Raw genomic sequence first — 23324 nt, 5'->3', positions numbered from 1 at the left:
ACATATAATTTCTTGCTGCGCCATAAGCTTAAAACCACTCCCATTACTTAGTCTCAGAGCATGTCAAGAGTACATGTCATGTTTGACCTATATTGCCCACCTGGCGACACAAAACAAAACCATGTGGTTAGTGCCTTCTCGAGCTTAGTTCTGCATAACATCCTGTTTAACTGTCATGCGGTTTGCCATTTGTGTTACGAGCTAGCGAGCTTTGCCGCAGACGTTTCCTCTAGAAAGGGCAAAGAAAGGGCAAGGAGGGGGCGAGGAGGGGGCTACAACTCCAACATCTCCCCTGTCTTTTTCTAATTAAAGGAAAAATCATCTTCTTCACTGCTAAGGGTTATGGCTAAAGGGTCCGGTACATCCATGGTTGGCAGTGCCTTGTACCTAACCAGGTGTATGGTCCTCTTGTCCACCATACCCTCCACAGTGCTTTGTATCAGGTTTCGAAGAAGGGGAATCAGGCAGGGAAGTAAAAGGAGACCTAACAAGATTATACCAAACATGAAGGCTGCTTGCTTCCAGTTCCTAAAAATCCCGCCCAAAAATCCTCCTTCATCCACGATCCCAGTCCATTTTTGTACAGGCACATGGACCAGCTTATGGAGTTCTTTGGTCAAATCTGCAACTACCTTTCCAGTTTCATCAATTTCTAAACAACAGTTGGTCAAATTAAATTTTCCACACACTCCTCCCTCCTTAGCAAGAAGATAATCCAAGGCCAAGCGATTTTGGTAAACAGCGGTGCGCAGCTTGTCCTGAGCAGTGGCAAGAATGGTTAAAGCGGCTGAAATGCGTCGGCTGCCTAACTCAAGCACAGCCTGCAAGCGGATAATGCGATTAAGCATATATATGGGGGTCCTATAACCCCAGGACCCATCCTCAGCCCAAGTGGCAGGATCGTAGTAGGCAATGATTCTTTCGGGTGGCCATTCATCGTCCTTCCAGTTGCCTACCCGTATACCTGCATAGCCTTCCGAGGGCACATCCCTCTTTTTTCTACCCCAATTGTCATACACCGGGGCACCCAGGGTCTGTTTAGCAGTCAGGGGAAGGAGGAAAAAAGAAGGTTTGATCCACCCTAACACACAAGCCCCTGACCAATCTGGAGGCAAGTACTCGTATGCAAAGGAACCGCATACCCAATACATGCCTTGCGGTGCTGTCCAATTGAGAGAGGACCTGCAGAGATAATTGAAAAAGGTATGATTTAATAGTACAGGAGCGGACTCGTTGGTGGGGGAGACCCACTGGCCCCTTTCCCATTGTCCACGGCAAAGAAGTGTCCCAACAGGGATGGAGCCATTCCTGAAAAAGCAATTTGTTCCTACAATATTTGTAGTTAAAGTCCACACTACAGGGTCTTCCAGGTTTCTAAAAGTAAAATTAGCAAATTTTGTTTGATTGTTCAAATACTCAGGATCTGCTTCATGAACCTCCCATGGCCATTGTTCCCCCATGTTGGTACCTCCACAAACAAAACAATTTTTTACACCCAATGTAAAGGCTATTTGTTCTGCAAATTCCATGAAAAGGTTTCGTGCTTTGTCAGATATTAGGGGAGACGCTTTGGTCTCTAATTTAGCTAGATGATCATAAACGGACCATTCAATTCTTTGAACATCTTCCAAGTTTTGGACCTTTATGGTGATGTGTGTCAATGGGTCTAATCCATATCCATCAATGCCTATGCCATAGGTTTCCATGGGAGGATGATTTTTTTCTAATTCTATAGTTACCTTGTTGCTATTTGGTTGTCGGACAAAGGAACGAACAAGGCGCTGTTTAACATTAAGGGAATTATAGCAGCCCCTGTAGCCCCCATTCGTGTGCGAACAAATTGCCCGCCAAACTGTTTTTTGGTAGGCCTCCCAAGCGATGCAGGGTTGTGGAAATGAAGAAGGCTCTAGGGGTGGAAATCTGGTGCACAAGTACTTGTGATCGTTGTTATAACCAGCAGGTCGATGCCCACAGCCACGGAAGGATTTTTTCGACATGGCACCGCAGACATCAAAGGTTATAGCCCAATTTTCGGCTTTAGTGACCACTGTGTGATTCACGTACCATAACCGAGCTGCTTGAGGCGGTCCCTTGACAATCCCAATGCCTGCCCAAATGGAGATGTTATACCGTGTGGGCAGGGCCGGGTTATGACACGTGAATGACAATCCTTTGGTGCAGGTCACATATTGAGTTTTGTTAAAAATACAAAAAGATTTCTGGGGACAGGGAGTTGGTACAATATTAGAATGAATCAGGGTGAGAACAGTTGACAGACCTTGTTTAACCTGAACGATGCATCGGTCACAACTGGCATCCACCTCCCTGCGCACTCTGTGCGAAGGAGTTGGAGTCTGGTTCCAGTTTCGATTTTCTTGATAGGTATTGTTAGCCTTGTCACCCTCTGCAAAAGCCACCCACATAGCCAAGAAAATACATATCATAAACAGTGTCAATATTACAAAATGATATACAAAATGCGAGCAGGACATTCGCGCAGTTAGCAAATCGGTAAATGTTAGACCACCTCGAATGAAGGGACATCGCGGCGGATCCTTATAGGGAGGAGGGGAGTCTTCGGAGGACCCCCGACCGTTTTCCTGGTAGGTCGGGGGGCTATCCGGAGGTCCATATTCGGGAAGTGGTGGAAAAGACAAGGGGTCTGGTTCCCCTCCGAGGTCAGGAGTGGATTCAGGCATCATGATGTGAGGGAGGATCAGGCTCCGATGCAATGGGTGGGCCCGCAGGTTTGCAAAGATAGGGTCTTACTTGCTTCCCTGGCACCCACAGTACTCGATCAGGCAGTTGGATTGCTGCGTAGCCTCGCCCCCAGGTGATGAGATCAGCCGGACCTTTCCAAGTAGGATCAGGCAACTCGCGATAATACACTGGAGGGCGCAAATTTTTGATTGTCGGTGACTCTGGCGTGGCAAAGTGGCGTTGCGCTGCCGACAAAGGTGGAGTGCCTGTGAGGTTCAGGAAATTGAGAGAATAGAGTGCTCGATTTAAGGTATCTTGCAGTGAGGGGAGGCCAGGAGTTCTTTTCTCCTGTTCGAATCGTTTTAGCATGTTTTTTAGGGTCTGATTAGCACGTTCAACGATCGCTTGACCGGTAGAATTCCAAGGAATCCCAAACTTGTGGGCAATTCCCCATTTCTGACAAAAAGAGGAAAACGGCGCGCTGCTATACGCTGAGCCGTTATCCGTTTTTAACTCTTTGGGGCATCCCATCACTGCAAATGTACGGAGACAATGATTAATTACGTGCTTCGTAGCCTCGCCCCTTTGGGGGGAGGCCATAATAAAATTTGAAAAAGTATCAATTGAAACATGTAAAAACTTCCACGGGGAAAAAGGGGGATATTGAGTGACATCCATTTGCCATAGGGAACAAGTGGCCAACCCACGTGGGTTGACTCCCATTGGTATAGCATGTGCTTGTAAACTGCAGGTGGCACATTGCTGGATGATGGCCGAAGCCTCGGCCGATGTCAATGAAAACTGTTTCATGAGGGCTTTTTTATTTTGGTGAAAGTAGCTATGACTTTCCCAGGCCGTGAGCGGAGTCACGGGAAAAAATTGATGAGACTCTTTACCCAAAGGTTCCTTTGTTAAAGGCTCCTTTGCTGCCGCATCCGCCTTTGCGTTACCTTCTGTCAGCATGCCCGGAAAGGGCTGGTGACTTCGGATGTGGGCGATAAAAAACGGTTGGGCACGGGCATGGATTAATTCTTGTAGCTGACAAAAAAGAGCCATTAGAGATGAGTCTAATGAAGGTGAAAGATAGGACTGAAAGATATTACTAACAACATGAGCAACATACAAAGAGTCAACAATTAAGTTAAAGGCAGAATCCTTAAACATAGAAAAGGCCAATACAGAAGCGGCCATTTCAGCCCTCTGGGCAGACTTGTGGCCATGAGTGCGATGGGTTTGCCAAACACCATCTTGTAAGAAAGTACAAACGCCTATGTGGGCGCTTCCATCTGCAAAAACTGTGGGGGCAGAAGGAATAGGAAAGGACACACATGGAGATTGCCATTTCACTGGGACAGTTTGGACAAGAGTCAGACGGGGGTCAGCAGGGAAATGATACTTAACCTGTCCTGGCCACTGGGCTAGAGCAGCTTGGAGTTCTTCGGATTCCCTGTACACCTGTTCCCACAGGGGAAGTCGCAGGGGAACAAAAAGAGCAACTGGCTCAGTGCCTGTTAATTGGCGGCATCGAACACGTCCTTTGAACAACAGAGAAGCATACAGGGAGAAACGAGAGGTGATAGTTTTGCGTGGAGTGTGGGGCAAATGCATCCATTCGACAATCATCAAAGGCGATGCAATTTGGACCACAACCAGCGTGGGTAGAAGAAGGGTGTTTAGAATTATAAGAGACAAAGGAACATCAGGCAAGACACGATCAACCCATTTGACAGACAACATTTGAGTGATTAATTTGAGAATTTCCAGGTGTTCAGATGTTAGAAAAATCTTGTCACCGGGAGATTTGTGACCTTGCAAGGCTGAAAAAAGAGGTGCCAATTGTGAGGTGGTTAAGCCCATATATGGTCGTGCCCAATTAAGGGTTCCCAAAAATTGCTGCATCTGAACAAGGGTAGCAGGATTGGGAAGTGTTAATTGGGGCAGTATTGAAGAGGAACTGGAGGCTATGACCTTATGGCCCAGATACAAAAATGGTTCTTTTGTTTGAATTTTTTCGGGTGCCACTGTCAGTCCATTGTTAGCCATGTGGTCTCTAAGCTCAGCGGCCACAGTGGACACAATCTCAAAACAAGCAGAAGAGGCAATTAAAATATCATCCATGTAATGATAAAATAAAAAGGTGGGATACTTCACACAAAATGGCTTCAACAAAAAGGAAATAAAATATTGGCACATTGTAGGACTGTTTATCATTCCTTGAGGCAAAACTGTCCATTCAAAACGCTCAGATGGGTATGCATTATTAAACACTGGTATGGTAAAGGCAAACAATTGGCGATCTTTGGGATCCAAAGGGATGGAAAAAAACGCATCCTTTAGATCCATGATAATTAAAGAAAAATTTTTTGGGATTAAATTTGGGTTGGGAAGTCCCAGTTGGAAGGGTCCCATAGGAGCAATCAGTCTGTTTATGGAACACAAATCCTGTAAAAATCTCCAATTTCCAGATTTCTTTTTTATCACAAAAACAGGTGAGTTGTAAGGACTAGTAGATGCAACCAGATGGCCCAATTGAAACTCCTTATTGACTAGCTGTTGTAATGCTTCCAATTTTTCTTTTGTTAGGGGCCACTGATCCACCCAAACAGGAGTGGGGTCTAAAAGAGTGAGGGATAGAGGGGTGGGGGCAGTTTTTGCCATTCCTAAAAGGTTAATGTGGCCCCAATTTGGGATAAAAGATCCCGACCCCAAAGATTAACTTGCAGGGGAAGGACGACAGGGCGAATACGTGCCTGTTTGTCGGTGTGAGAGGAAGTGACTAACAGAGGCAAGGTGCTAATTCGGGCCGTTTGGATGCCTCCGACGCCTCGGACGGCAGGGGAAGAGGTGGTGGGCCAGTCAGCAGGCCACTCAGAGGTTCTAATTACTGAAATATCTGCTCCGGTGTCTATTATGCCTGAAAAAGAACGATTATTTAACACAAAGGTAACAAAAGGCTTATCCGAATGAATAGTGGAAGTGAAAGCAAGCAATTGGTGGTCAAGAAAGTGCTTTCGGTAATTGTTAAGAGAGGGGTTGGGGGGAACAATCGGCTCCATGTCCTCATAAGCGAGGGGATCGAACTCCAGGGCCACCGGCATCACAATTGCAGCCAGGTCTTCCTTGTAGATGACTAAAGGAGCGTCAACAATGCAAATTAGAGCCAGAGAAGAAAAATCATCGGAGTCAACCAAGAAAGGGGAAGCGAAAACGCCGCGGGAGATGAGGTCTCTAGCCGGATAGCAAAGCAAGGGGACTTTTGTCGGCATAGAAACATCAGGTAAAGTAAGAGGAAGAAAATATGTAAGACCAGGTATTTGCATAGAAACAGTTTCGGCAGCAACAGCATGCATAGATGTTATAAAGGTTTCTTTTAAGTTAAATGTAGCCAAAGAATCAGCCTTGGGGAGAGGGCTGGCTGAGTGCCCCCCCACTAGTTTCCCTGGTTCTGGTTGTTATTGTTGGCAGATTGGGGAGGGGGATTCACACGACACAGGGAAGCCCAGTGATAGCCCTTTTTACAACGGGGGCACACAGTTTTCGGCTTGTTTTGATTTGAATTTGACTGATGTGCGCCGCCCCCAGGGGCTCGACACTGTGCTCGAAAATGACCGGGCTTGCCACAGTTAAAACAGTTTCCATTCTTAGACGTCTCCCCTTTGATGTTTTGCAATGCCATTGCTAAAGTTTCCATGTTGTGGACATTGGTGCCGACGATTCGGCATGCTTGGATGTAATCTGCCAGTTCGGCATCAGGCTTGCTGAGGAGAGGCTGAATGATACGTCTGCAATCTTCATTGGCATTTTCATAAGCTAGTTTTTTTATAAGTTCCTTTTGTGCTATGGGATTCCGGATCTCTCTAAAAACTGCCTTCTGCAACTGATCAATGAAATCTCCATAGGACTGACTGGACCCTTGATAAATTTTTGCGAACGACCCTGCGGCAGAAGAGCCTGGGTCGTCTATCTTTGAAAAAGCATTTTGCGCTGCTAAACTAGAATGAGCAAATGCAGCGCGTGACATGTTCTTTTGGATATTAGGAGAAGCATAACGTCCTTCGCCGATCAATTGTTCCAATTGCAAGTTTCCCCCGATTCTTCTAACGATGGCTTCTGCTTCCCTCTTATACTCTGATTCCCATACCACAAACTGTGAACTTGTCAAAATCATGCGACACAAATTTTTCCAATCGGATGGCAACATGTAAAAGGAGTTGGCTAGATTACTTATTAACCCTATGACATAAGAGTTTTGAATGCCATACGTATTGACAGCTTGCTTAATATCCCTAATTAACTTCATAGGGACTGGTTCGATATATGGAGCCCCATTTGTGTCAAATTCTACTGGGTAGCACATTTCATATTTATCCAATTCTAAATCGCCCGAAAGTTTAGCTCTAGCCAGCGCTTGAGCAATAGCGCCGGCAGGTGTTTCTGATGTTTTCGGAGCGGTCTGAGCCGGGGCCGTGGCTTCTACTTGTGCCACCGTTACAGGTTCTATCTGGGGAGGGTTCTGAATGCCAGATTGATATGGCGGCGGGGGGTCTGAAGCCCCGACCATGGTATTCTTGTGTATTTTTAAATATTCCATGACAATCCGCCAAGTGATCAATATTTTCGGCGGAGCCCTAGGGGACTCATGAAAATATGTTCCTAATTTAATCCATACAGATTCTTTAAGTGACCCTTCCTCGGGGTAGGCTGGGCATTGTTGATAAATATATTTTAGCAGACTGATCAGGTCTGACTTGGTGGGAACGGCCAGATTTTTCCCACCATTAAGTCGGGTCTTGGTCAATTCCCTAAGTTCTTGGAGGTGCGCAACCTGAGGCTTAGAGAATTCTGCCCCCATACTCACGAGTTTTAGGAGGGTACTTCGTTCCACGACGACCGGCCCTGAATTGCAGTAGGCGTCCTGCCGAGTGAAGTATGAGGGTACCAAGAGATGTCTAGGAGGGTACTTCGTTCTGCGACGACCGGCCCTGAGAGTTGCAACAGGACATACACGTCTAGGAGGGTGCTTCGTTCTGCGACGACCGGCCCTGAGAGTTGCAACAGGACATACACTCGACTTGCGGGTCGAATCACGTCGGGGTCACCACCTGAGGGGATTGTACTTTTGCTATCCCCCCATACGTGGGGCAGATCCCACGAACTGACACTAAAGAAGACTCCTGACACAGAGGCTTTCTTGGGGTGGGACTGCCCCGAACCGAAGTCCGGGAACTACTTTATTGATTACAATATGCAAATAAGCATTGATTACATGTGATACATTTGTGCCATACATATAATTTCTTGCTGCGCCATAAGCTTAAAACCACTCCCATTACTTAGTCTCAGAGCATGTCAAGAGTACATGTCATGTTTGACCTACATTGCCCACCTGGCGACACAAAACAAAACCATGTGGTTAGTGCCTTCTCGAGCTTAGCTCTGCATAACATCCTGTTTAACTGTCATGCGGTTTGCCATTTGTGTTACGAGCTAGCGAGCTTTGCCGCAGACGTTTCCTCTAGAAAGGGCAAAGAAAGGGCAAGGAGGGGGTGAGGAGGGGGCTACAACTCCAACATACAGGTACAGGATAGGCATGTTGCTGCAATGCCTTATTCAGAGTGCATTTGTAATCTGCACAGATGCGAATGTCCCCATTAGCCTTGAGAGGCATGACTATGGGGGTCTCCCAAGGACTGGAATCAACAGGTTCTAAAACTCCTTGCTGAATCAATTTGTCCAATTCAGTATCAATTTTCCCTTTTAAAGCAAAAGGAACCCTTCTTGCTTTTACTCTAATAGGAGTGACAGTGGGGTCTAGTTTTAAAGACACAGGGGGCCCTTTGTATGTGCCCAGCTGTGGGCTGAAAACATCTGCAAATTCTTTGCAGACTTCTTGTAGATCTACTGTTTGCAAGCTATTGAGCCCTGTAACATGTATTCCCAAGGCCTCAAACCAATCGAGTCCTATGAGACTCGTTCGCTCACCCCCCACAACTAATACATCTAATGGACCTTCAAAATCCTTATACTGTACGTTAAGGGTGGCCTCCCCCTTAACATACACTCTGGAGTTTTGAAAGTCTGTTAACACAATGTCAGAAGGCCTCAGCTTGGTCTGAAATCCACCACCAGAACAAATCTTTCTGAATGTGTGTATGGAAATAATTGAAAGTGCAGACCCAGTGTCCAGTTCCATGACCAATGGAACTCCTTGCAACTTCACTTTAAGTGATAGTTTTTTCTTGATAGGTTTGTGTGTGCCTGTCCTATAAATGCTTCTTCGTGAAGCACAGAAACCCACCCTGTTTTGGCTGGGGAACCTGGTACCTTTCAGGCGCAATTCTTCTCGGGGTTGTACCTTCTGACGGCCCAGACACACAGCTGCGATGTGGCCTTGCTTTCCACATGCTCTACAGATAGCAGAGCGAAACCTGCAGTCGGTCCTCTTGTGGCGACCTCTGCATCCGAAGCACTTGGGGACAGCTGAAGACTTCTCTTTGCCTTCCTTCTGCTTCCCTTCTTTTGTTGGGTAGAGACGGTCTACTTCTTCGTCAGGATCTTCTTCTGAGCTTCCTTGGACTCCCTCCTGGTGCACGGACACAGCTTCTGGAGTACTTCTGATGGGCCTCATGTTCTTGATTGCCCCCCCTGCTGCCTCTTCTGCAGTAACCTCTCTCAAGGCATCTTGGAATGATAAGTCTTCTTTAACAAAAAGTCTCTGCTGCAAATCTCTCTGTCTCAGTCCACATACAAATCTGTCTCTCAGCCTTTCTTCTAAGTCTTTAAACTTGCAAGGCTTAGCTACTCTTCTCAATGCAGCAATGTACTCTTTAGCTGATTCACCAGCCCATTGATCCCTCTGTTCAAAAGTATGGCGCCAAGCAACGACAGACAACTTGGGCCGTAAGTGTTCCTTTAGCAATTTCTTTAAATCTGTATAGGTAACAGATTCTAGAGGTGCAGGTGCTGCTAGATTTTCAGTGATCTCAAATGCATCTTGACCACAAACACACAGCAGGGTGGTGGCTTTTAAGCCATCTTCTCTCACTTGACTGACCTTGAGGTAATTTTCTACTCTGGCCACGTAAGACTCCCATCTTTCCGGATGCGTAACATCGAACTTGGAAAGTCTCCCTATCTTTGCCATCTTCAGTATTACAGGAAGGGTCTATCAGCCAGCTTACCTCCAACATTTGCTGTATTGGCAGGCAGTTGCTGAATTTAACGCCGTTTCCTGCTGCTTCAGGACTCCAGGATAAGCTTACAATTGTTTGAAGTAATTGCAAGGCATCCCTCCTTCGTCGCCAGTGTTGAGTCCTTCACGAAAGGCAATAACTTCAGGAGTCATTTGGTAGTTCTCAGGAGCCTCTTTATTGGTGACTAGCAGCTCTGTTACAACGCCAAGGCACACGAGCCTCTCTGCTCCTTTTAAAGACAATCCCCGGGCCAAACGGCAACATTTGGCGTGCTTTGCACTTCACGCATGTGCACGAGTGCTGGCGCCAGCCAGTCTGGTCCTGGGCAGCTTGCAACTGCCCGGGACTGTTGCAACGTCCTGAGCCTGCCTTCTGCAGGCTCAGGACACAACAGGTATGATTATCCCCAGAGTTGCAGATGGGATGGAAAGCATTAGCTTCCTAAGGCTATCTAGTGAGTTCCATGTCTGAACTGAGAATTAAACAGATGCCTTGATTTGTCTGTCCCATCACGAGATACCACTCTAGGTCTCTCTGATTATAACTATTAATTAACACTTCATATTCAAATACGGTAGATGAGGGTTGATTTTATATTGTTTGTATTTTTGCCAAACATACCTAGGCCTTTCAATCTTTTTCAGTAAAACTTAGTTTCTAATCTTCTGATCAGTTTCTAAGCTTTTTACAATTATTATTATTATTAATAATAATAATAATAATAATAATAATAATAATAATAATAAAGTTGGAAGGGACCTTGGAGATCATCAAGTCCAACCCCCTGCTCAGGCAGGTAACCCTATACCATTTTGGAAAAATGGCACCTGCAACATAACACCCCAGACTTAACAATTGTCGATAAGAAAGACAAAAAAGTCTGGATAGTGGATGTGGCAGTGCCTGGAGACAGCAGAATAGAAGAGAAAGAACTGGAGAAGATAACAAAATACAAAGACCTACAAATAGAAATAGAAAGACTGTGGCAAAAGCAAGCAAGAGTAGTACCAATAGTAATAGGCGCCTTGGGTGCAATCCCAAAACAACTGGAGCACCACTTGAACACCATTGGCATTGACAGACATGTCAAATTCAAGACCTGGGGGCTGGATGCGGCCGACAAAGTGGTTTCGTGTGGCCCATGAAACCATCCTGGAAACAGTAAGGGAACAGCCCCTGCTGCCTTGGCCCTGGCCCAGGCCAGCCGGGAGCCAATGTAAAATTTTGTGATGCCATCTATGCTGAAACACATTCAGTCTTAGCTCCACAAGGCCATCTAGAAACAGCAAGGGACCAGCCCCTGCTGCATCAGCCCCACCCCCTGGGTGCATGCTGGGGAGGTGTCACTCTTTGCAGGAATGAAGAAATGGACCATGCCTTGGCGCTTGCCCCGGTCCACCCCCTTCTGCCAGTGACCCTCAGATCTTTCCCACTCCTGCCCAGGCCCCCACAGGCATCCTTGTTGTGAACAATGTAGAGCTGGCCAGGCCCACCCAGTAGGCCACACCCACTCCATCCACACCCACCAGTAGAGCACACCCACCTTGGCCACACCCACCCAGCCCCCCCGAGGACAACTGCAATGCTGATGCAGCTCTCAATGAAATTGAGTTTGACACCCCTGGTATAGGGTTTCCTGCCTGAACAGGGAGTTGGACTAGATGACCTCCAAGATCCCTTCCAACTGTATTATTATTATTATTATTTATTATACTATTACGGATAAAATGACTGTTCATTTTTTTTTCTTGAAAACTTCCAACAATAGATCACCCACAACTCCGAGAGATAAACTATTACATGGATTAATCATTCTCACTGTCAGGAAAATCCTCTTTATTTCCTAAGTTAATATTGATTCTTTTTATTTTCTTTTTATCAGAACACAGCAACAGATGTCCTCCTTTTTGTTATTCTTAGCATCCTTCACATCTCCCTGACACCAACTTCGGGCTTTGTGTCTCGGCTCAGCTTCTACTTCCTGTCTGTATCTTTTTGTTGTTGTTATTGTCAGTATGGCTTCTTTTATGCCCCTCCATCCTTTTCTCCTCATTGGGATTTTAATTTCCCCTGCTGTTTCCAATACCTCCACCTAGTCTTTCCTGTTGATTACTTCTAAGTCAAGGTAAATCTATCAGAGTCTGTTCGCGGAGGCAGCTGGCTCAGAGACAACCTAACAGTTTTTCTATCACTCCAACGCCCTCTGTTCATCCTGTTGTCATAAATTTGCAAGGTAACCTGGCTGGTCTGCAAACCGAGATTATATTGGTCACCTCTTGGACCTTTATCTGACTGAGTGTTATTTTCTTTGTACGTATTGTGTCCTCTCACATTTCTGGGAGGGAGAGAAGGGCCGGCTCTAGTTTCTGTTTCTGAATTCACCACCTCACATCCATGAACAGAGGCAACAGATGTCCTCCAGAGTCCTTCTGCATTATTTGGGTGACTCTTAACAAACTTTGCAAAAGACTCTTTCACGGAGTCAACCTTATTTGTGACAGTTGATAGAAATTCAGAGATTTAATTTACAGTTTGAGCTGTAAGCAAACATTGTTTGGAAAGGAAATCTGTAACAGTCTCCCTTTTTTGAATTTGTTACATTCCCATCCTGTGCAAGCAAAGGGGCTGCGGAGCAGACCACTGAGTTCCAAAGAGGGGAGATATTTTATGTGAGGGAAGAGAGTTCTATAGGCTGTTTGCTCTCACATTCTGATTGTAAGTCCCATGCCAATGAATCACATAAATTAGACCTGTCTGGTAAAGAGGCTGTAGATATACTACACAGAGAATGGATGACAGCGAGAAGGCAATGCATGCAAATTTTGTGATCTTTCAAGCAGTCCACAATCCCCTCTATGCTTTTTAGAATGAAGCCCTTCTCAAACATCTTTTCAATATTTCCAATACGTGTCTTCCACTTAGAGAAAGTGTACCCACTCATAGATCAGTCTCTCCAAGAGGGAACTATTGCTTTAAATCCAAGCTGCAACAACCCTCATACTGATAAGTTTGAAGTTTTTGCAGCTGAACCGACCTTGAGAAAGCAGAGGAATGATCTACAAATTGTGTTACCCATAGCTACAAAATCTGCTGAGGAGGTGCCAGAAGAAATGTTGATTGACTTATTTGGTGCATTGACGGAACCTGAGCAAGCTAACATTATTCAGAGACTGGATGACCTAAAAGAGGCACTGACAATAACCCAATGTACAGCAAAGCCTCTATCTAATTTGGCTTCACCAAATGCTCAGACTTGTGATAATATATCTACCCAACAATCTGCCATTACTTCAATACTAAAAAAAAAAAAGGTATTGTTACACAGGCTGACAGTGGAGTGACCATACTGACTAACCCAAACCCTGAAAAACAGCAGAAAGACAAATTGTTCCATCATACAGTGCCCTTTAAGCATATAAATTCTAAGGATATAATTGAGCTTCCACCTTCACTTCCTCTTAACATCCTCTCACAAGGTGAATCCCCAACTGCATCCCCCCAATAATGGCCATAAATCTACATGGGTTCTAGATGGGGGTTGTATAGAGAAAATTGCCAAAGGTGAAGACTCTCTGATTTAGCTATCAACTAGTTTCCAGTGACAGAGACAGAGGCATGCCTCAGTGATGATGACCCCATAGCCTTGCAAAACAATCTTAATTCTTGGTTAAATATATTTAATAACAAACAGTATTTAGCTTTTGGTGGCAACATTATTCATCACAATTATCTTCCAACAAGCACCCCTACTTAGAACACAAACTGACATTATGAAGACCAGCGCAAGAAAAACACTCTAAACGTTATGTCATGGAATGTAGCTGGGTGGTATTGATTTAGAGGCCTCGATTATTCTGATCCTCTGATAGGTAAGGATATAATTTTGGTGCAAGAGATTTGGACGGTTAATGATCTCCTGCCTAATGGCTATCATCCTTATAAGCTAGAAGCAAGGCCAGGCAGAGGCCCAGGGAGACTGAAAGAAGGGCTGGGTATATTTATTTCTACTGACTTGACAGCAGAGCCTACACTTATTGCCCCTTTAAAACATATGTTTATGGCCCTTCTCCTCAAGTTGGTCCTGCTTTTAATAATTAATGTTTATCTCCCTCCATCCCTAAGAAAAGCTGAAATCACTGTTGTATGGATGGAACTGGAACACTATGTTAGCAAACTCCTCATGGAACACCCAAATGCCAGGGTCCTATTAGGGGAAGATTTCAATGCTAGATTGGGACACACTATTGTGTCCCAATACTAGATTATAAATAGTGTGTCCCAGTGCTAGATTGGGACACACTATTTATAAAACACCATCAATACCCACCATGAACCAGCACCTCCTCACATGACTCTCTAAAGATAATAGAGCAAATTATGCTAGCCTCTGTCTTGCAAAGATGGTAAATAGACTTAATTTTTCCATATCCAATGACTCATGGGTTGGTGACTACCCTGGCATGTTTACATTCATGGCAGGGACCAAAATTAGCACCATTGATTGTATCCTAACTTTTGCGGATTTACTACATTATATAGAAAATTTTAAAGTTCTATCAAACCTAGAAAATGATCATTTACCACTGTTTATATACATGAAGCCTTTTATCTGGCAGATGCCCTCTGGGGAACGATTTGCTCCTGCAATTTCTCCAGTAGGCCTAACAAGAGATCGAGTCAAATGGATCCAACAACTTGACCAGAGGACAATTATCAGAGGACAACTTTCAAAAAATCCATTCAGCCTTTAAGTCAGCCAACCCTACTCAATATTTACTAGAACTATATAAAAAACTAGTTCATACTACTAGCATGTGACCTTAACTTCTCAGCTAAGAGAAGTTAAGGTCACATGCCTCCAAGCCATGGTTTAATAAGGACTGTATAGAAGCCAAGAAAACTCTTACCTTGGCATATAAGTTGTACAAAAGTGATTATGGAAATGGCAATAAAACAACTCTTAAACATCTCCTACACTCAAAAAACAATTTAAGCAATTAATTGCACTTAAGAAGAGACAAGACACAAGGTCTTCCTGGGAATAGCTTATTGAGGCAGCAAAGCAAAAGAACTCTTCTGTATTCTGGTGTCTAATAGCCTGCCACTCTGACATACCCCATTAGATTCCCATATACCTCCTACAACCTGGGAAATTCACTTTTGGAGAATGTATGAAGACTCCTCCAGCAAGAGAATAAGATATACAATGAAGAATTTACCGGAATGGCCCCCAGTTTCAGAGTCTGAAATTAAATCTCTTATTGTTCAACTCAGGACTGGGAAGGCCCCAGGAGCTGACTTCATTTCTGCTGAACTAGTAAAGAATAATATGGAGTGGTGGATATCAGTCCTGGCAGTGCTATTTGCTTATATCGACTCCACTGGTCATGTCCCAGAGGACTGGGGCTTGGCAGTTGTTTTTTTTTTTTTAATTTTAAAAAGGGAAAGAGAGACAACCCTGCTAATTACAGAACAATAAGTCTGCTAAATATAATCAGCAAATTCTGCACCAAACACCTCCAAGATAAATTAAAGGAGTGGCTGGATCTTGAGAACTTGATTGCTGAAGAGCAAGCTGGATTTAGAGAGGGGAGAGGCACCATAGACCAGTGCTTAGTCCTTCAACATTTAATTGAAAGATATGCATCAAATAGATCTGTTTCATTATATGCTGCCTTTTGGATCTCAAGGCAGCTTTTGATATGGTTACCAGGACTAAATCATTGGAGAAGCTGGAAGCTGCTTCAGTTGACCATAGGCTTCTCCATTTTTTTACGTGATTTACATACTAAAATATCTCTCAAGGTTAGGTGTAATATGCAAGGGTCCCAAACTCAAAATAGGGGTGCATTTTGGCCCCCTTGCTTTTCAACTTCTATATTAATGACATTGTAAAATGGTTAAATAAACCAAGTTACCATCCCCCCCCCAATAAATGATCGAAGCATTGCCCTGATGCTCTACGCAGATGATGCTGTGATCCTCTCCTGGACACTTGTAGGTCTTAAAAGAGCCCTGTGAGCCTTTGTCCGGTATTGTAATTACAATAAACTGGACAAAAAACCAGAAAACCAAGGCTATGGCCTTTGCAAAAAAAAAAAAAAAAAGCCAAAACTCTGTATCTTAATGGTCATAATATAGAGCAAGTAACCATCTTCAAGTACCTAGGGGTGGTCATCCATGCCACTGGCTCAAGAAAAGCACATAGTGAAAATGTAGCTGCCTCTGGCCAAAGATCAGCAAACACTATTCTCAAATTTTTCTGCACAAAGGGAGGATACTAGGTTCCTGCTGCAATTAAGCTCTTTCAGGCCAACTCACTAGCACGGCCTCTTTACTGGACCTTGCTCAGACCCTCAGCTTCAGGTTTCACACCACTGGAAAGAGTTCAATCCAAATTTATTAGAGCAATTCTCCAGATGCCACGTTGTGTCTGAAATGCACTTCTGTGCCTGGAAACAGGATTGAAAAAAGCTGAAGCAAGAATCGTATAGGCGTCTTTGGCTAAACCTTTGGCTAAAGTTTAATTTCTTTCTGCAGAGCCTTGCTCCATTAATCCTCCAAGACAAATTCTCCTCTTCATGGATCAAGTCGGTTGAGTCCAACCTTGCCAAACTAAGCTTTTCTCCAGCCTCAAGTTGGACTATGACCAAGCAAAAGAAACCTTGCAACAAAGGGTAGAGGACATTGAGAAGCAAGTGGACTTAGGGAAAGCTCCATTGTTTCTGGCTCCAGACATATTGTCACTCTTGCCAGTTATCTTAGCCAGTTGGAGACAGCAAACCACGGGAAAGCATTTTCACTTGCATGGTGCCATGTGCTTCCATCGGACATCCTGCATGGCAAGTATAAAAAGGTACCACTGACTGAAAGACTCTGTTCTTGTGGCTCAGGTGGAGACCATTGGATACATACTCCTTCAATGCTCTTTTTATAGAGATATTTTAAAAAAATCCTACCCAAAATCGATAGGTATCCTGGCCATTCTGACACTGCTCATCTCCAGTGGCTGCTTAAAGATGAACAGACTGTGATTACAGTGCAGGTGGCCAGATTCTATGCAGCAGCAGTGGGCATTCATCAAAAACACATGATTAATTCACCATAGCTATTTTATACAACTAACACAGCAAACTCTTTTGCGTTACTATTCTTTTGCATTTTAGTATTTAATGACCAAGGACCTTACAGTTGAGGATTGATATTATAGTATAGTTAGGCCATGCTGTGTTTTGTTCATGTGTAACTGACAGATTAAATGCCAAATTCTGATTTTAGTATAGATTTTTATCTGTTATTTATTATTTTATTTTAGGGTTTTTTTTACCCGATATTCCTTGAGTGTTTTTAACTTGTTCTGGTCTCTGATCTTTGACTGTAATAAACTTACTTGACTTGACATCAAGGTTAGAAAATCCTTTTGGGCTTTCCTTCAACCTTGTAAGGAAAAAGTAATCAGCAAGACAAGTTGGGAAAGTCCTGGAAAGGCTTTTTTTAGTCAGAGTTTGTCTCCTGACAGATGTTGCAGTCAAGTCTCTCATTACTACCAGTTCACACCTCTTTGAAAGATTTAGAGTTAGTGTTTAGAATTTATCTTCTGCATCTTCTCCTTGGTTGGGAGGCTGATAGTTAACAACACTACTGTCTTTATTTGTTTCCCTGCTTATTTTAACCCAGATGGTCTCGTTTGGGTTTTTGAACAAGTATTGGTATTTTATCATGCAACTAAGCTACTTCTCCCCTTCTGTTGTTTCTTTTTCTTCTGAAGAAATCATGTCCTTCCAGCAGTAATACAGACAGTAACTCTGTAGATTACACATGCTCTAATTGTAAGCATCTGTACTTAAAAGTTATTTCCAGTAGTGTGTAAACATGTCCAGTCTGTGGCATACAAATGGATTCCTCTACCTCATCCATGAGAACTGAAGCCTTAAACCAGAATAACAGAATAATAGAGTTGGAAGGTACCTTGGAGGTCTTCTAGTCCAGCCCCCTGCTCAGGCGGGAAACTCTATACCATTTCAGACAAACGGGTGTCCAGTCTCTTCTTAAAAACTTCCAGTGTTGGAGCATTTACTACTTCTGGAGGCAGGCTGTTCCACTGATTAATTGTTCTCACTGTCAGGAAGTTTCTCCTTAGTTCTAGGTTGCTTCTCTCCTTGATTAGTTTCCATCCATTGTTTTTTGTCTTGCCTTCTGGTGCTTTGGAAAATAGGTTGATCCCCTCTTTTTTGTAGCAGCCCCTCCAAATATTGGAACATTGCTATCATGTCATCCCTAGTGGACAGCTGGCATGCTCTGATGGTGAAATCTTCCAAGAAGCCAAAATCCTCTTGTTAATAGATTGGACTCAAGGAGGGAGTAGACTTCAGTGCACTTTTATTATTTTTTTTCCAGATTTTTTTTATTTCTTTCTGTTGAAATAGTACCTCCTAATGATACTTATCAGACATTCTCAGTTTTAGAATTTGAAAGGCAGTAATTGGCAATGGAAATCACTGGAAGTTTGTAAGAAGAGACTGGACCACCATTTCTCTGAAATGGTATAAGGTTTCCTGCCTTATCAGGGGGTTAGATTAAAAGACATTCAAGCTCCCTTCCAACTCTGGCATTCTGTTATTCTGTTAAATCTGTCCTTATAAGCTGGAACCATCTATTTCAGACATGTCAAACTTGTGACATCACGTGACGTCGCACAATGTATCCTAGCTTTTTTGCCATTGCCTGCAATGGGTTGGGCGCAGCTCTGGTATGATGAAACTGGCCCGTGGGCTGGCAGTTCGACACCCCTGATCTATATGATCTCACAGCAAAGAAATGACTGGTCTTTGGGCCCTCTTACTGTGAGGGCCATATATACCTTTAATTAACCTGAATATAAATGCAAGGGTTTTTTTTATTGCACACATTCATTCTAACCCATCTCCATGTCATATAAACATATAAACTCCTATTTTTCCCTATACATTTTGATATACCTTTCATATGCCCTTTTATATGCATGTTTTCCTATATTACATGATTTTTCCTGATTTTATTCACTTTTCTGATACTTGTTTTTTACTTATAGAATTGTAATGCAAAGTTGATAGGTGTGTAAAACGTAGTTTATGTATTAGTATGAGAAATGTAAAAAGTCCATCAATATGTCACTATGAAAAAAGTAAATCAACCAAGCCATCCTTAGACTGAAGGTCTAAGGCGAAAATGATTCCCCCCCCCTTTTTTTTTCCTTCCCAAATTATAGTTATATAACCTTGTATAGCTTGCCCCTTTTGAAGTCAGCTCCATTCTTCAGCCATGGCAATTTCTGGACATTTTCAGGGATCTCTTTCCCTCTCCTGTGGATTTGAATCATGCCATAAGAACTTAAAAATCTCTCTGCTGAATCAAGTCAAGGTCCATCCTAATCCAGCAGTTCCTTTTTGACAATGACTATGTAGATCAGTGGTTTTCAACCTTTTTAATGCCGTAACCCCCAACAGGTCATAAGTCGAGGACTACTCAACTGGTGCAGCACCATTTGCAGAATGGGACTTTTGGTGGGCTCAGCAGGGCAGAGACAACCTGGACAATTCCTATTGGCTTTTGAAAGCCAATAGAATAAAAGGGAGTAGCACAGCTAAGGAAAAGGGGAAAAAATGGTGGACTGTGTTGTTTGGCGACCCCCATGAAATGGTCATTTGACCCCAAATGGGGTCCCGACCCACAGGTTGAGAACCACTGATGTAGATGTTTCTGCAGGAGATGAAGACATATTTCTGTCCTGATTTCATTCGCAGCAACTGCTATTCCTGTCTCCGATGTGTCTCAAGACAAATGGACTTTGACAGACCTGCCTTCCCTGAATTTAGCCAATCACCTATTAATTCCATCCATGTGGTAATGAATTCTGTAAGTTAATTACCTGTCATGGCAAGAACAGACTTCTTTTCTTACTCTTCCTTCTTCCAAACTAGATAGTTGGGAGAGGAAAAAGAATAAAAGTCTTTTTTTTTCTATTTTCTCTATGACATACAAGATTTTACACACCTCAGTCATATACCCCATAGTCACTTGTATCTAAGTTAAAATGTCTTAAGCATTCTATTTGTTGTTCATAAGCAAGATATTTGAATTCCCCAAACATCTTCTGCACTTTTCCAGATCTCTTATAATCATGTTTAAATGTGATGCCCAGAACTGTATACAATATTTCATATGTATACATAGCACAGATTAGTATAAAGGCATTGTAATATTGTTTAATTTTCAAACCTATTATGGAATTTTCCCTGCCTCACGAGACCTTCACTGATCTGTCTGCTATAGTTGCCAAACATTCTCTGGGTTTGTGACAGGCCACTTGGACTTCCGTCACTCTATATGTCATTCAGAGTTATTGGGGTTTATTTTGCTCCAATATACCTCATTTTACATTTACCCCATTTGGATCACCATTCATCTACTTGAAAACTATTTATGATAGCAAAATGATAAATAAATATTTATGATGGCAAGGGGATAAATAGTAGCTCCATTCTCCTTCCAATACAAAATACAGTAGAGGTAGGCAATCCAGTGCCTGCAAATATTTTTAGATTAAAAACTATCCCTATCCATTGTCTCATGTTGTTTGGTTCTCATGGGGGTAATAGTACAGAAATATGGATACTGTGAAGTTGCTTACTTTGCTTTCTAACACAAAAAATGTTTGCTTCTATTCTCAAATCTAATAACAGCTAGCAAAAGGAGATAGGGGAGATAGAAGTCTGAAGAATACCCCTTGGTTTATATAAGCCAGAAGTGGATAAATGGTGGTTATTCAAAGTCTAGAACATGGTTGAAACCTTCTAGAAGTTGCACCTTGATTTTTTAAGGTCCTGGAAAGTAGAAAAGACCACAGTTACAAAGTAGGGATATTTAATTAATTAAAGTTGGACAGAACCTATGTTTTTGTCCAGATCATACCCACTTTTTTCTTCAAGTATAGATTCTGCACACCACTTGAAGGTCAGATGCAGCAGGTCCCCCTCAAAAAATTACGCCCCCTTGATATAAACCCATCATACACAGCCAGGCCTACTGCTATTGTGCATAAAATATGAATTTTGGGAAAGTATATTCTAATTCATTTTTCCTTCTATTTTCTCTCCTTTTTTTTAAAGAAAATGGCTGACAACCCAGCTAGTTATGACTACAATCCAATGTTTTGATTGACAGTTGCTTTCCCATTGTTAGGGAATGGAACTAGGTGTTTTTGAGGATGACAAGTTATCATCAATACTGAAAAATATTCTTTACTTCACAGCAAAATTTCCTGCTAACATTTAAAGAGAGACATATTCAGGGGCTCCTTAGGCAAAAACTGTAGAAGGAATTCAAATGATATGTCAGGTTCCAATTGAGAGTTCTGGATGATAAATTGCTGTATAATTTTAAATGATGGTGATAAAATGGATTTAACAACCCAAAATTATAGTCAGATTCTCTTCTGCAGATCATTCCCATGGCAAGGGATAATAACGAGAAAAGAACTTTTATATCAGCAGCTACATCTATCACTATGACTATTATCCTTGGCAAAGGAAGCACAGAACTCTTTGTATTCAAGAAGACCCCGAAAAGGTAGATTACTTCCCTTATCAGGCAGGAATCTGATGATTTGATTTTCATCTATTATTTTGAAAAGGAATGAGTGAGGATTTCCTTTCTTATATCTATCTCAGCGTAGCTATGTCCAAAGTTGCATTGATTGAAAAGAACCACTGTCAATCTTTTCATTAGCCATACATTTCCTCCCGAAGTAGAGCTCTCCATGCGAAGACTGCCATCATTAGAAGACAATGGCAACAATGGCAGCACATATAAAGGGTGGAAAGAGAGGACGTGGTCATAGAAATACAGAGTGGGAAGGCATTATTTCATCAGACAAGCCCATCACTTTGGTCATTACAGAAATCAAAAGTAAAGCTTCCTAGCCAAATCTCTCTTCCTGGATTTGTTGGAAACATAAAGTCTAATTCATAAAATTCTTAACTATGAACGTTATCTTTAAAATACTGTGGGTATGGAAAGATTTAAAAGCCAATAGCGTAGGTAGGAAACAAGGTATTAAATATTTCAAAAAAAATAATTGTGCTGTAAAAAGTTTGATTTTGATTGGAACAACTGGGATTATTGCGAATAAGTTCTCTATCTAAAGAACTGATTGCTTCACCATCATAGGCTTTTACAGAATTCTTTGGAGATCTTACATCTATGTACACCATTCTAAACTTATTGGAAGAAAGTTGACTTCTAAAATAATTCTTATTCTGATTACTATGAAGGGTTTGCTTAGAATGTCTCCAGCTTCTCTTGTGAGATAACTCTCTTAACAGAAAAGCATGCATATATTTGTCAATTTTAAAAATATTCTGTGCAAAGCCTCGGTTATGGGTGAAAATAGCATACAAATGTGTGTCATGTTAGGGAAAAAATTGCTTGCAAAAAGCACATAGTGAGATAAACCTGTTCAACAATATTTATAAAATAGAAGCATCACTTTACTTAGTGAAAATAGTGTACAGCGAATTATATTCGAGTTTGAGTGTGTTGCAAAATGATACATTATGCAAAATATCAGACATTTTATCTGTTAGGATAAAATGCAGGAAATGTATGTGAATTGTGCATATTAAATCTGATATAGGAATGGGATGAACTAAATTTAAGTTCAGAAAAAAAAATAGAAACTCAGAAACTTTTAAAAAGCTCTTCCATTATTATAAATGCATGTATTAATAAATGTCCTAGCTTTTAAGATGCTGTAGATTTTTTGCTATTTCTGTTGCAAGCTATTCCTTTAGCAAATGAAACACATATGACACAGAGATACATGAAGAATATCAGACAAAAACAAGTTGCATAGAAATATCATCCAAATGCTGATGAATGCAAAATACTCCAAACTCTCTAGAGAAAGAGTGGCAGAACTATTGCCAGGGGGCGGATCATTAATGAGTACTAATAAATTTACATTGCCTATAATTAGTGACAAATATAATGACAAATGCAACTATAGGATCATCCGAAATGTCTACTGTCAGCTGTATAACAGCCATTCCACAAAATATTTTTATTAACAGGATGCCACATTAAATCAGCAGGAAACTATTTAAATGTGCAATTCTTTTGTTTTGTAAATAAGCACTCCAGAAATTCACCATTTGCATTACAACTTCCCATGGATGAAATAGCATCACAGTCCATGATCATTTTTTTTTAACATTGTTTGAATGGAAGCAAATAGCTGGACATTAGAGAAAATGATACACAGTTCCTATATCGAATTTTGTCAAATGAAGCTTTCTCCTGGATTGGACATCTGTAACTGATAATTTATGCTTTGTCCTGAACGCCTCTTCACTGCAAGCAACAAAAATTGCCAACTTGGTTTCTGGTTGCTTG

General features: G+C 42.3%; 1 protein-coding gene across 1 annotated transcript; it reads right to left on the bottom strand.

Annotated features, from left to right (window-relative positions):
• Positions 1–302: 302 nt before the first annotated feature.
• LOC120301245 (endogenous retrovirus group 3 member 1 Env polyprotein-like) lies at positions 303–2492 on the bottom strand. The gene has a single exon (XM_039328205.1). It carries the CDS (start codon positions 2490–2492, stop codon positions 303–305), a length of 2190 nt encoding a protein of 729 aa, XP_039184139.1.
• Positions 2493–23324: the final 20832 nt, after the last annotated feature.

This window comes from Crotalus tigris, unplaced genomic scaffold, assembly GCF_016545835.1.
Source record: "Crotalus tigris isolate CLP2741 ecotype Arizona unplaced genomic scaffold, ASM1654583v1 scf7180000024374.3283719, whole genome shotgun sequence".
Classification (NCBI taxonomy): Eukaryota; Metazoa; Chordata; class Lepidosauria; order Squamata; family Viperidae; genus Crotalus; species Crotalus tigris.
Note: the sequence above shows the minus strand (reverse complement) of the source record. Positions and strands in the feature narration are given on the sequence as shown.

Excerpts from the sequence above, each read along its gene's own strand:
- LOC120301245 (XM_039328205.1), bottom strand. The coding sequence starts at position 2,492 with ATGTCCTGCTCGCATTTTGTATATCATTTTGTAATATTGACACTGTTT.